Raw genomic sequence first — 14,606 nt, forward strand, 5'->3', positions numbered from 1 at the left:
CCAATTCTGCCAAGCCTATTTATGTACCACGAGAATCAGACATTCAATGAAAGATCTTGCATGGACTTTGGGAAGGGTTTTCAAAAGCGCCATTGGAGTGTGTGCTCTTAAATTTGGCACTTCTACGAATTCCTCCCAAAACGTTTTTTCTCAAGTGTCTATATAGCAATGAATTAAATACTTGAGCATCTGATGGAAAATGGTCCAACAGTTTATAAAAATTTGAGAAGTTTAATTATTTTTTTTTTAAAGTTTACAAGCTTCTTGGTAACTGTTGATGAACGAGTAGGACAGTAGACTTTGTGGGTCCTGGAAAATATGGTAGCTGCCTAATTTCTTAGTGATGATCTCTAAAATCTGAGGGACTCCCTTCCACTTTACTGTTACCACCCTAAGGCAGGTCAGACTTCATATCTTAATTACTTGCATCCTGTTCATAGCTTTCCATCTCCTACACTCCTTTGTTTCAGAAGTGATAACAAAATAAATGCAAATTGGGTTTACCTTTATAAATGAAGTGCCTGAATTTAAGTTCAACAGCTGTAGCTATTACCTGAAGGCATTTTAAAAATAAACATTTCAGACTCTTTCAGTGCTCTGCTTCAGGGGTTATCTCAGTCAAGGTAATGTTTCCTGTCTTCCAAGCAATGTTCTGCAGAGGTATTGTTTGAAAAAGTAAGCCCTATTTTTGGTGATTCACTTTCCTAATGTTTTTGTTTAATAGGCTCCTTTCTTATAGACCCTTACGTGGCTGAGTAACTTTACACACTAATGGTACCATTGAACTCAGTGAGCCTACTCACCTGCCTAGCCACTCATGTACTGAAGTGCTTATAGCTTTGGGGCCCTAGTTGACACGGTGCATATGTTTGTGTATTTGTTTTGCACGGTGTTTTTAAACATAGTGATCTGAGCGTGTGCAGTAATCTGCTGCCTGCTTTTATGTTTTCCAGGCACTAATACAAAAGTTCTTTTCACTGTGTATGTTAGCTGATGGAGCCAAATGCTCTTATTTGCATTCTACAGTATTGCAAGAGAGTTAGCAAAATGACCACCTAATTTTAGTCCCACTGAGACATTTGTAATAAGGGCTGTGACTGTAGGGTGGAGAAAGGCAGGGTAAGGTATGTCGGAGGTATTGAAGAGCAAAAGAACAAAAATCAATCAAATGCAACCCAAACTCTGTTTCAGTTATTATTGTGTGTGCTTGTATCTGCCTTTTAAGTGTAAAGAGCTGAGTACTAAAATACTGGGATTTCCTTACTTACAAATCAAGCATGACACTACCTCAGAAATGTCCTTCTGTTTGTTTACAGGGTGAACAGCATCACTCAGCTGTGTGTAGAGAATAAAAATAATCTCTTTCAGATCCCTTTTTCTCTTGTGCCACCCATGCCAAAAGAGTTTGTCTCTTTCTTTTTCCTCTCGTTCTAGTTCTGAATTGTCTCCCTTCTCTCTGCTTCTGAGACTCATTCAGAGTCCCCATTAAACTTGGAACCAAGACCCCTGAGCTTAACCCTGGCTCTCTTCCTTAGTACTATAGTGTGTTGGTGCCATGCTGCTAGGCAGGGGAACCCACACTGTCTTGGGTTCTGCTGTGCCCTCTGATTTGCTCATTTGTTGAAGTGCGCCTAGACAGCAGGTTATTACCTGCCCCTGCCCAGATATGCACCCCCTGGGATACCATCATTAGGCTTTCTTCTCACCAAAGTCCAAAATATCTTTCAGAAAATTTGATGCTCCAATAGGGAATGATGGTCCTGCCTGGCAAGACCTTACACTCAGACGGTGGTCTGGACGCCTGGCATCGTAAGAGCATATATTCTGCTGAACTTGTAAAAATAACGATGGAGAATGTAACAATAAGGCAATACTGAAAAATACACAGTATGGTTAAAAATGAGACCTCTGCTATTGTGCTGGACTGTTTGTGCATTTTGAAAAGACATGAAAGGGAAACTAGTTTGTGGCTTTTTTTAATTCAGAATTTTGCATTTAGACGCAAATCCTATTACAGAAGCAGTTAAAAAACTGGCCTCAGACCTGCAGAACAATGTATCTTTTTGGACTGGTAAAACAAGACTTTTGGGGTTGTTTTACAGTTAGTCTTTGCAGCCAGACTAGCTTTACTTGCTACTGAAATCATTTTTGGCATCCTGTCATGAACTGAATTAACATCATTCCCTGCATAAATAGAGTAGGAATCAAAAAAAGCCCTATTTGGAAGCCAAAGTGATTTTTTTAAAAAATCTTCAAGTTTAGTGAATCTTGTTCTTGGCACACAGTTATGTCCTTTAAAGCTTTTGTATGGTTGCACATTAATGTAGGTTTGGGCTGCCCAGTTATTTAGATTTCCTTTACTCACCTGAACTGCTGACTTTCTGTCTGCTCCTCCTTGCATAATGACTACTTTTTGATTGCCTAAAGTACAGAAGCTTGTCCATCAGACTTGTTGTGTTTAGCCTTGCCTAACTCTGTGTGTCTTTGTATTGTTCTACCTTATAGGGTCCACCCTGAAACGACTATGTCTAGGCAAAGATCACAGTAGTAGTAACTATCCCATTTTTGTTTCTCAGTATTTCTTTCATAGCATGGGATGTTTTATTTATTTTTGACTAAAATATAGTTTGTTTACTTAAAAGCAGCTGTTGTACCTTTGCTGACATTAAATTAGGCTGCATATGAATTGTGAGCAGGTATCTCTTGAGTCACAGTGCATGTCTCGTGACGCTTTGGGACACGTGCATGCTGCAAGATAATTGTGGGGTATTTTCTGTGTGAGATATGTCAGAGAGAACGGAGTAAAGTGCTTGTGTCTAATCTTCTATGTACAGTTTTTATAAAACTGCCATTTTGCTGCTGGCTGACCCTATAGCTTGACGCTACCTCATTCCTGTTGAGATGCATGAAATATGGAACACTATTTGAAGAGCTTTATCCTCAAAATACATATCTTCTCACTGGTCCATTTCCCAAAAGAATGAGAGCAGGAGTCACATAGAAGCCGCACCAGAGGATGAATGCATGATCCTTTAAAGGAGGGTGCAGGTATTTTATGTGACTAGAGGAACATTAGTAGGTTAATCCCAATGCACTTTATGGGCTGGAAAATTCATGTTAGCAGAAAAAGACGACTCTGTGTTGATGTTTATAAATAAATCCTTTCACTCCAATTCACTGAACTTTTTGCTTGAAGAGATGGTCTTTGCTTAAAATTATATTTTGAATATATCCAAGTGCATTTGTTAAAACTGTTTCACTTAATGTTTTCCCTGGAAATTGAAATCTGCACCTTTTGTCACTTTCCGTTCAGTGCTAATTTTGGCATAGTACTAAATTGCCAGGAAGTGGAGCTCCAGCACAGACATGGGACAAATATTTCCATAACTGTGTGTGAGAGAGAAAGAGAGAGTGAATGCTTCTGTAGCCTTTGAGGCATCACCAACTCAACAGTGTCCTCTCTTAACCCTGGAAACCTACATTCTACTTTCTAAGCTTATTTTTCTTGGATGAACTTGCATAAATATTAACAAAAGTGCATATCATCTATGCATTTCATTTTGCTCTAGTAAAATCCTGATTCACAAAAGCTAATAGTAGCTACATCAAATTGTATTCCAATGGTAATGATCTGTGGAGATACTTTTATAAGTGATGTTACATCAACACTACTAAATAACTTCATCTGGGGGAAGGTACTGCTGTGGCATAGATGATGCACAATAACATAACTATCAGTGTGGGTACAGGGACCATTTTTTGAAGCAAAGATGTTCGTTAGAAAGGGATGAGGACATTAAAGGACAAAAAATACAAACTTTTGAATCATAGTGCGGGAGCAACATCAATCAAGCAGCAAAGTGGTGCGCTAACGATGACGTAGCTGACCTTTTCTTTGTGTGTGACTCTCTAGGATCGTCTACAAACAGTCTTGTAACGTGTCCTGAGCCTCTACCACCACCAGCTCTGCAGGTCCAGGTGCAAGCGAACAACAGTAACAACAAGAAAGGAACATTCACCGATGATCTTCACAAACTGGTGGATCAGTGGACAAGCAAAACTGTTGGCGCGGCACAGTCAAAACCTTCTTTAAACCAACTAAAGCAGAACCAAAAAAGGCAAGACATGGAGCCAAAGGCTAATCCCATGCAGGCACAGAATGAGACGTGTGGAGTAAGTGGCGCTCCTTGAAGAACATACATTTTGCCATGTATCTGACAGCCATTGCAGAGCTCATATGAGGAGGAGGACATAAATTTAAAATATACTGCAATGTCCATTTCACGTCACTAAGTACTAAAATAACTTATGTTTTTTGGTCTTCTGGAGTTAATTTTGGTAACCTATGGGCCAATATATATTTTTAAAATTAAGAACTGCTAATTAATAGTTGATAAACAGCAACACACTGGCTGGTGATCCATACATTGCTTGACTTAAACAAGGTTTTACTTTTGCTAAAATCCCTCTCCTTTTTTAATGTTAATCTTCCTCATATAGAATGGTTGCTGGACTAGTGGCTTGGTGGTAGTATGTTGCGGGCTCTCATTCTGCCAGACACTTTGTGAATACTCTGTCTTGAGGAGGAGATGGGTGTCGAGTGGGTAGTTAGCTTGCCCTTGCTGGCTGAGCAGTGCCATACTACAGACACTTTTAAATCGTCACTCAGATGACCCCGAATACAGTGAGGAGTGGAAGCACTAGCATCTCCTACCCGCTAATCCTCTGTTCAATGGCACAGCTGAATAGCCTGAGATGTGTGTGCATCTCTGTGCACGCGCACACGCTTGACTTCATGGCTGAGCTGACGGTGTTGAGAATAAGAGCTTATGCTACATCCCTGCAGGCACAAAAATGAAGGAGAGAGACAAACAATGAATCCCAGTTACACCTCAAATAAGCCCCACAGTTCTTCCTGGCCTGCAGTGTCTTCTTCTGGACTTAATGACTCCCTGCCCAATTGTTTTTTGCCTGGTTTCATTTTTCGGGAGGCTGAAAATTGAGTCTAGAAGAAATAAAATAGCAATAAAGATGAGGGAGGAAAAAACCACTGTGGCAATTGTACAGTGATCTTTTCCAATCGAAAGAACTAAATGTTGATGGAGAAACGTTACTTTTTTTAACAGAAACAAAACTCCAAGCGAACAAACAATAAATAAACCCTAGAAAAACCCTATTTTTAAAAACCTGTGCATTGCAGTCGTGGTGGGAGATTCACCCCCATTGAACTAGGTGCTGTCCAAACACATGCTTAGGAGTTTGCTGACTTCCCTTCCTGGGACAAAGTGAAAATGTGTGTCACTGCAACATGAGGGCAGATTTGATGGGGAAAACAAACGTACAGCACAGTGAAACTGTTTAAAACATAATTTTTCTGTTGAGTGGCCAGAGCTTAACAAGAAGGGGGGAGGGTCCTAACCCCTCTCTACAAAATGCTGATGCAGTTTTGCTGCCCAGATACATAATAAATGAGCACATTGTTTCACAACAATACCCATGTCTGTCTGTAGATCCTGTCAGTTATTGCAAGCGACCCGTACTTTTGCTTGGTCAGTTCTTGGATGGGGGATCCCCCAAAGGTGCTTCAGGAAGTGATTTGGGGGATCCGGTAGTTGTCATTCTGCCCGTTCTACACCACGACAGGGGTTTTGCAGTTGGAAAGCTGCCTTTGCTGAGACTTCAGCACAAGCTAGGGCTGTTAGTCCAGGTGTCCTGCCCAAGTTCCAGTTTGGGTAATGATAGTGTGTTTTGCCTAACTCGCTTTATAATAGCCATTGAGCAGTTGTCTTTATTGCCTATCCTAAGCTGTTCGGTGATGTGTGCACTGCTTAAGAGCTCCCATATTCCATCTGGGGTGTGGCAGAATATCGGTGGGGGAGAGATGGAGGGAAATATTCCACATATAGTCTGCAGAGTGTTTGGGGATATATTCCATCCTAAAGTAAGGCTATTGTCCAAGGAAGTAACAGAGATGGTGGAGTTTTTAGAAGAAATGACTTACAAGGAAAGGTTAAAATCCAAACACCCGGGGCCCCGTATGCCACTGTACCGATCTACAGGAGCTGTAAAAGCCCCAGTGCTGTTGACCAGGGAGATTTCCCCAGTGCGAGCAGCCCTATGTGCTCAGCCTGGCCAGGCCCAAGCTGGAGGCAGGGCCAGGGTAGGTGGCAAGTCCCCACAGCACAACAGGGATTTGTGGATGTTGCACCTGCAGAGCAGGCCACAGGCAGCCCTGGGACACTGTCATTAACTAGAGCATCTTTTGATCGTTCTGATTTACATTGGAGTCCACACTGGCCTCTAGAGCAGCCTTGAATCCTGCGGGTGCAAAGGTAGTTCACAGCCACCTTACCCCCACTTGCCCTTAGTTCTGCCCTTCTGGCCTAGGCCACTTAGAGGCACAACTCGGAACTGCAGCCCTCGCTGGCAAAACCAGGGCGACAGATGTGATTTAAGGGGGAGATTTCCAATGGCACACGTGGCCCTGGGCGTTAAAATCTTCTGTGAGTCTAGAGATGTTTGGATGGATTTGAAATTAAGGGAGACAGGAATGGTTTATGATGATCAAAGAGGAATAACCAGAAGAAACGGGATGAAGCTGAGCCGAGAAACACTTAACCTGGACAACAGGAAAAATTGCCCACTGATGTCATGGTAGTAAGTGGGAGCAGGAAGCTGATTACACTTCTGTGTATGGCACTGGGGAGTCCAGTACTGGAATAGTGTGTCCAGTCCTGCTGTCAGTATTTTTAAAAAGATGCTGGGAAATTGGAGAGAATGCAGAAAAGAGCCAAAAAATTATGAGGGCTGGTGGAGAAAATGTCTTATAGGAAAGACTTAAAAACTCAATCTGTTTAGCTTGCCAAACAGAAGATTGAGAGTTGACTTGATTACAGTGGCTAAGTACCTTCACAGGGAGAAAATATAAAGTGCTAAATGGATCTTTAACCTAGCAGAGAAGTATAACAAGAACTGCGGGCGGGGAGTTCAATCCAGATAAATTCTTATCAGAAGAAGGCTCATGTTTTGAAGAGGGAGGGTTATTAACCATTGGAACAAACTCCCAAGGGAAGGGATGTGGATTCTCCATCTCTTGATGTCCTCCATTCAAGACTGAATGTCTTTCTTGCTTTAGTCAAACACAAGTCATTTGGCTCAATGCATGGATAAATGGGTGAAATTCCCTAGCCTGTGGTATACAGGAGATTGACTAGACGATCCAGTGGCCCCTTCTGGCTTTAAAATATATAACTCCGTATCAAATCTCTTACAGAAAAAAAAAAAAAAAAGAGGACCCCCCCCCCAAAAAAAAAAAAAAAGCCAGCATGGCTAAACAGAGTAAAAGAGGCTGTTGGAAGCAAAAATACATCTTTTAAAAATTGGAAGTCAAATCCTACAAAGGAGAATAGAAAGGAGCATAAACTCTGGTAAGTCAAGTGTAAAAGTGCAATTAGGCAGGCCAAAAAAGAATTTGACGAGCAACTAGCAAAAGACTCCAAAACTAACCATAAAAAAATTAAGTACATCGGAAGCAGAAACCCTGCCAAAAATCAGTGGGGCCACTGGACGATCGAGGTACTAAAGGAGCACTCAAGGAAGACCTGGCCATTGCGGAGAAGGTAGATGAATTCTGTGCATCAGTCTTCAATGCAGAGGACATCAGTGAGATTCCCACACCTGAGCCATTCTTTTTAGGTGACAGATCTGAGGAATGGTCCCAGATTGAAGTGTCTGTAGAGGAGGTTTGGGAATAAATTGATAAATTAAACAGTAATAAGTCACCAGGACCAGCTGGTATTCACCCAAGAGTTCTAAAGAACTCAAATATGAAATTGCAGAACTACTAGCTGTGGTATGTAACCTATCACTTAAATCAGCCTCAGTACCAGATGACTGGAGGATAGCTAATGTGACGCCAATTTTTTTAAAAAGGTTCCTGAGGGGATTCTGGCAATTACAGGCCAGTAAGCATAACTTCATTACCAGGCAAATTGGTTGAAACTATAGTGAAGAACAGAATTATAAGAGACACAGATGAATACGATTAGTTGGAAGAGTCAAAACAGCATTTGTAAAGGGAAATCTTGTCTTACCAATCTATTTAAATTCTCTGAGGGGGTCAACAAACACATGGACAAGGGTGATACAGTGGATATAGTGTACCTGGACTTTCCGAAAGCCTTTGACAAGGCTCCTCAACAAAGACTATTAAGTAAACTAAGCAGTCCTAGAATAAGGGGGAAGGTCCTCTAATAGATCCATAACTGTTTAAAAGTAGGAAACAAAGAGGAGGAGTAAATGGTCAGTTTTCACATTGAAGAGAGGTATATAGCGGCCCCCCCAAGGATCTGTACTGGGACCAGCACTGTTCAAAATATTCATAAATGATCTTGAAAAAGATGTAAACAGTGAGGTGGCAAAGTTTGCAGATGATACAAAATTACTCAAGATATTAGACTGAAGAGCTACAAAAGGATCTCTCAAAACTGGGTGATTGGGCAACAAAATGGCAGATGAAATTCAATGTTGATAAATGCAAAGTAATGCACATTGGAAAACATCGATCCCAACTATACATAAAAATGATGAGGTTTAAATTAGCTGTTACCACTCAAGAAAGAGATCTTGGAGTCATTGTGGATAGTTCTCTGAAAACATCTGTTTAATGTGCAGCGGCAGTCCAAAACACTAACAGAATGTTAGGAAACAATAGGAAACAGATAAGAGAAAATATCATAATGCTACAATATAAAACCATGGTACGCCCACACCTTGGATACTGCGTGCAGTTCTGGCCATCTCATCTCAAAAAAGATATATTAGAAACCGAAAAAGTAAACAGAAGGACAACAAAAATGATTAAGGATATGAAACAACTTCCATATGAGGAGAGATTAAAAAAACTGGGACTGTTCTGCTTGGAAAAGAGATGACTAAGGGGAGGATAGGATAGAGGTCTATAAAATCATGAATAGTGTGGACAAAATGAATAAGGAAGTGGTGTTTTCTCCTTCACATAGCACAAGATCCAGGGGTCACACAATGAACTTAATAGGCAGCAGGTTTAAAACAAGCAAAAGGAAGTACTTCACACAACGCACAGTCAACCTATGGAACTCGTTGCAGGGGATGTTGTGAAGGCCAAAAATATAACTGGGTTGAAAAAAGAATTAGATACGTTTATGGAGGACAGGTCCATCACTGGCCATTAGCCAAGATGGTCAGAGGTGCAGCCCCATTACAGGGGTGTCCCTAACCCTCTGACCACCTGATGCTGGGACTGGACAACAGGGTGGATCTCTTGATAATTGCCTGTTCATTCCCTCTGAAGCATCTGGCACTTGCCACAGTCAGAGACAGGATACTGGGCTAGATGGGCTATTGGTCTGACCCAGTAGGGCCGTTTTTAGGTTCTAAAGACATCTGTGGCAGCATCTACCACCGGAGGCAGTCTAGGTTTTTGGGTTTTGGTTTTGTTTTGTTTTTTTTAACTGGGCAAAGCAATCGTGATGTAACATTGGGACAAACTTGCATTGGCAGAGGATAGACTAGATGGGCTGGAAAGTCCCTTCCATCCAAATCTGTACATCTTCATTGTGCCTGTTTTCTACTCAGAACCTCCATTAATATTAATAGGAGTTGCACACATGAATCTAGAGCTCAGTATGAACATACAATCTGCTTCTCCCTCAGCCTATAACACGGTCAGCAAACTTTGTGTATTTTTTCTGAAAGAACATTTCTGTTTCCCTTAAGGTCCTTTTATTGCCATAGGCAAATTGTTTGCTGTGTGAGTACAAGATATTACAGGTAACTTTTTAAAGTGAGAGCTGCTCTTTTAAGGGGAAGTCAACTAACAGCTCTTTGAAATGTTGGTGGATGTGCTTGACCAATTGCATACAGACGTATAGTGTTTTTCTCATTCTTAATTTCCCCCTCTCCATAGTTGGAAGCATAGTAGGCAATACATGAGACTGGGCTCACAAAGGAGGACTTTAACTTTCCCTTCCAAGGGGAAAAAAGGAACAGCTTTCTGTTTTGTTCCTATTGAAATGAGAATTCCTACAGTGAACCACACCATGTTGCCTGGCACTCTGAGTATGAAATATAGTCACTACCCTTTACCTTTTTTAAAAAAATACCTTCCAATTTTCAGTAGTGTTATGGAACACTCAAACACCGGTCGAATGTCTTCATCTGAGCTTTCATGTGACTTATTCCCTTTCAGACAGGAAATATGCATGAAAACTGATCATCCAACAGTATATGTAGAAATGTAAAGGGAGATAATTTGTAGGTATTGATGTCAAGCCACCTAATAAAATTTTCACAACTGCTAATCCATGCTGGACAAGGACTGAAATAACCAACTCTTGTAGGTAGTTGTGGGCACCACAAAAACACAGGAATGCGGCAAGTAATATAAAAACTGCCTTATGTATAAAGTGCATTGAATGTTCTTTGGATAAACATATCACCTGAAGATGACAGGGGACCAAGGAATTCACTAACTAGGGGCTTTCCTTCCTGCTACTACATGATCTCTAAATGCTTATAAAAGAAACAACCATAAAGGAAAGCTGTGAGCAGAAAAAAGTGTTTGAGTCGGTGATGTGATTGCTCTATAAAAGGCGCATCCTCTTTTCTGTCACCGGCATGTGATGTCTTAAAGCCTGTCCGTTACCAAAACTTCATACATCTGTGTGAGCTTTATTTTAGCTAGTTGACTGTCTAGGAAGCAAGAATTCTGAAGTAGGCGTAGGGGCAAGGACAAGGAAGGGAGATTGTCAGCACTTGTTCTGCTGTGTTCCATATTGGTTGGCTTGGAAGAACAATGGAACTATGATGAAATTTTGTGCTTGAACAGAATCCACGACTCACTATCTTCCCCCGTCTGTCAGACTGGCTTTCCATACATCTCGCTTGTCTAGATGCCAAGTAAGTGGGCATTGACAGGACCATCTGATGCCAGTTCTCAATTGTTTCATACCCCTTGGTATTTTGACCTCTTGTCCGATGACGGGAGGAAAGAGGAGTCTGTGCGTGAAGTGACATCCCAGTTCTACTTCTCTTAGCCACCAGCACTAGCCATATTCTGTTTGGTGGTGGTGATCCTAGATTATTACTGTTAGTAGTATTGTAGATATGACCACGATCATACTCGCCCCACCAAGTTTGGTTGAAGTAAAAATCTTCTTGTGCTGCACTGTGAGAACTGACCAGACCTAATCTCTAGAAAATAGGATATATACACCAATTTATCACACACTAGGTGTGACTGGCACATTAGACCTAGCTTGGCAAGAAAAGACAGGCAAAAGAGGTGGAGCAGAAAAAAGACAACTGTTTTCTACTTACCGCCACATGTCTCCATTTTGTTTGTTTTACTGTTGTTTTGTGTGTTGACGTATTTGGTAAATTACTGTTTAGGAGTATACCGGGCACAGGAGAGGATAGCAGTGGAGAAGGAGGAGGATGACAGTAAAAGGCTAGCCAGAAGAGTAGTATTCTAAGGAAGGATCTGGTGCTCAGGAGTGTGATTGTTCTTCCAGATGTAAGGGGGAGTGTGAAAAAGCCACGGGAGAGACTTAGGGGTTCTGGGACAGGGGGTACTGATGATGGAAACCATGTATTTTTTGTTTGTATTACTACTTCAAGCCAGGGAGTGTGGTAGCACCCATAGTTCCCACACCACTGGAGAGACCAGAGGTTTATTAAGGTCAGGAGAGTTTAGAAGGCGTAGTACGCAAAGTGGGGGGTATGTGGAAGGAAAGGCTGAGATGTGGCAGGAGCGGAGCTGTACATAGCCTTGAGCTGTAGCTAGACAGGAAGGGATTGAAGAGATTAGAGCAGAGGAATGCTGGCAGAGTCGACACACCAGGGAAGGAAGATCTGTTTAGCTGTAGCATTTTGAGTGGATTGTAGTTGAGTGGTGGGGAAGGTGGAGAGAGGAGGAACTTCCATTACTCCATTTGAGAGAACCAGGTCATGACATGTTCCAGCAGAATGGGTGGACTTTGGATGGAAGCCTGCATCTGTTTTTTCACTCTGTTCTCTATAGCTTGGTTGCATTAGCCATGTGGTTTCTTAAGGTTTGTCCTATGTTCACTTCAGCTACTGCATGTCAGGTAGCTTTATATATCATATAGACATGTCATCTGTGTTGACTGTTTCCTAATATATAATTATGCATTGTTTGCATAGTTATGAATGTGGTTAAAGTAAGATAAGTACAGTGTATGTGATGGGGAAGGATTATCAAGGGAGGAAGAAAAAGAAAAATGACTTGCTCACCTCCTTCCCTCTCAATAATGTTTTATTTATAAAATGCTTTTTAGCATGTCTAAAAACTTCATTAAGGGCTTGTCTGCATGGGCCACTCAAAAATTAATCTAAGCCAACTAAAGGTGTGAATTCAAAGTGAATTAGTTAAACTGCATTAAACCCCTGTGTGGACATTCTCGTTCGGAATTGAAGTGGCCTTAATTTGGTTTAGCATAATTCACTTCTTTCTTTGCCAGGGAAGTTATTTGTATCACATGTGACTTTAGATGCAATTTTTCAATGCATTTGGTGGAGCCATTCATTGTGAGAACTATGTGTTTGTTTATCTAGCATGGTTAAGCCCAGGCTAGCTTAATAAACAAAATGTCGAGAACAAAAAGCAGAAAGAAACATAAAATGAAACCAATAGGGAAACACTGTGAATTATGTAAAATCCATTCAGAATAGGATTAGCCATGTGATTCTGTGCCACTTGTCATGGTTAGTGTATAAGAATCAGCTAGAAAGTAAAGACACAGCTCTACTTCTTCTTTCTCATCCCAGAGAACCTAGCTTTTTCGGAAACATTGTCAATGAGCTAGGAGACACAACTCCAAAATATTCTGCAAATCTCTTATGGTTCTCACACACACACTCTCACACTTCTTAACCGAATGAATGAAACACAAGGTTCTGGTGTTTGTGCCATTTGCACCAGGACACCAGCATCTGATATTCCTACACCTCCCAAGACAACTTTAGTATAAAATATATGATCCACGCCAACCAGAAGTATTTCAAAGTGTGTTGCAGATGCTGGTATCAGGAAATGTTATTGCAATTAAAAAGACTCCCTATAGTTACACAGTGCCTTCTGTTTTAGCATCTCACACTGATCATTGATGAACAACGTGTATCCAGGAGTCATCAGGATACGGTAAAAACGAGCCTGCTTTAGAACTTCCTTCCAAATGAGTAACTGGTGCTAATGGATGTAGCCAGCTTTGCTGACAATACATTAACCAACAGAATAGGACATCTGGTCCAGCAAGTATCTAGTGATTTGAAAATGGCTCATTCTGTCAGCATGGAGTTGACCATCTCAGGAGGTGAGGGAGAAAATAGTGACATAATTCAACCTCAGCTGCGAATCCAGCTCTGAAATTGACACTGGAACGATAAGTTATGGGGTCCTCCAACTCTTATTTGGAACGGCTGGTGTCTGTTTACAGTTCACTGGGTGGCTTACCTGATAAAGCCCCAACAGTGCCTTGCTATGTCTTGAGCCTGGCAAAATTCCTCACGTGTGCATCAGTTGGAATACCTGCCTTGTCCTCAGACAGACTTAATGAAATACCCAGCCGACCTTGAATACAGCTCTCTCTTTCCTCACGACACAACTATTCAAGCTGTTGGGGTCAGTATTTGGACAAGGATTTCAGATTTGGCCAGGTTTTGCCTTGAACTTCATGCACTAAGTGAGCACAGAGAATGACAGTCCATGGCTTCACTGAAACTAGAGTCACATGCTCCACTCCACGGCACGGTTCTGAACACCTTGGCAGGGGTGCTGGTTGTGACATCACACTCAGAAGATGCTGAGAGAGGCAAGAGTGCTAATGATCTGCTGAAAACATCTGAGGATTATTGATGAAGATGATGTCTTTCAAGGTACAGCTGGAGAATCACAAAAAGGTTGCTGAAAAATAGTTTGACAGTCAACCTCCTATACATGGAGAAAGAGGCAATAGCTGGAGTGCAGTCATAATTAATAAAGTGTTCATTTGAACGTTTTCTGGCAGGATGCACTAAGCAGTAGAGAAGTCCTCGAAACATTAACATGAATCACAACTTTACAAGATACAGCCTGCGTGTGTGGGGTTTATTTTTTTGAGAGCTGGATAATATTATGTCCACCTCTATGGGTATAATCTATAAGAAGCAGCTGTGCCCAAGAGTGATGTAGTTGAGAGAGAGCAAGAAACATACACACACCAAGGTAGAACCATACTTCTCAGCATCTAAAAAGAGCTGTATCACACAGCTGACAATAAGCATTTCTCCAAGTTCTGATTCTTACACATTCAGGTAAACAGAGGTAGCGAAACCATCTGCATTAGTGCCATTTAGTGACTTCCAGTAATGTGTTATAGTCTATTGCTTGTTGGGGAAGTATAATCAGTTGTAAATTGGAGTGAAGCATGTGCAAAGTAAATCTTTTGTCAGTTACTTAGAACAGTTTAGTTTGCTTGAAAACACCATTTTCTCAAAATATGGGCTTAAATAACATTTTTTTTAAACCATCCTGTCGTCTAGATATGTCCTCAGTTCATGTTGTTGCT

General features: G+C 41.3%; 1 protein-coding gene across 16 annotated transcripts in view; it reads left to right on the top strand.

The window, feature by feature from the left end:
• WNK2 (WNK lysine deficient protein kinase 2) overlaps positions 1-14,606 on the top strand; it is a 177,610-nt gene that overhangs the window by 150,771 nt on the left and 12,233 nt on the right. For 12 of the 16 annotated variants that reach the window (XM_037905248.2, XM_043550423.1, XM_043550420.1 and 9 more), the window contains 2 exons: positions 2,506-2,550; positions 3,914-4,173. The exons of 1 other annotated variant lie outside the window; for it this stretch is intronic. In XM_037905248.2, the coding sequence (XP_037761176.1) occupies positions 2,506-2,550; positions 3,914-4,173 (305 nt within the window). Of the gene's footprint in view, positions 1-2,505; positions 2,551-3,913; positions 5,037-14,606 lie in introns of those variants that run through there. 3 more of the 16 variants (XM_037905246.2, XM_043550424.1, XM_037905253.2) reach the window with 3 other exon arrangements.

This window comes from Chelonia mydas, chromosome 7 (genome assembly GCF_015237465.2).
Source record: "Chelonia mydas isolate rCheMyd1 chromosome 7, rCheMyd1.pri.v2, whole genome shotgun sequence".
Taxonomy (NCBI): Eukaryota; Metazoa; Chordata; order Testudines; family Cheloniidae; genus Chelonia; species Chelonia mydas.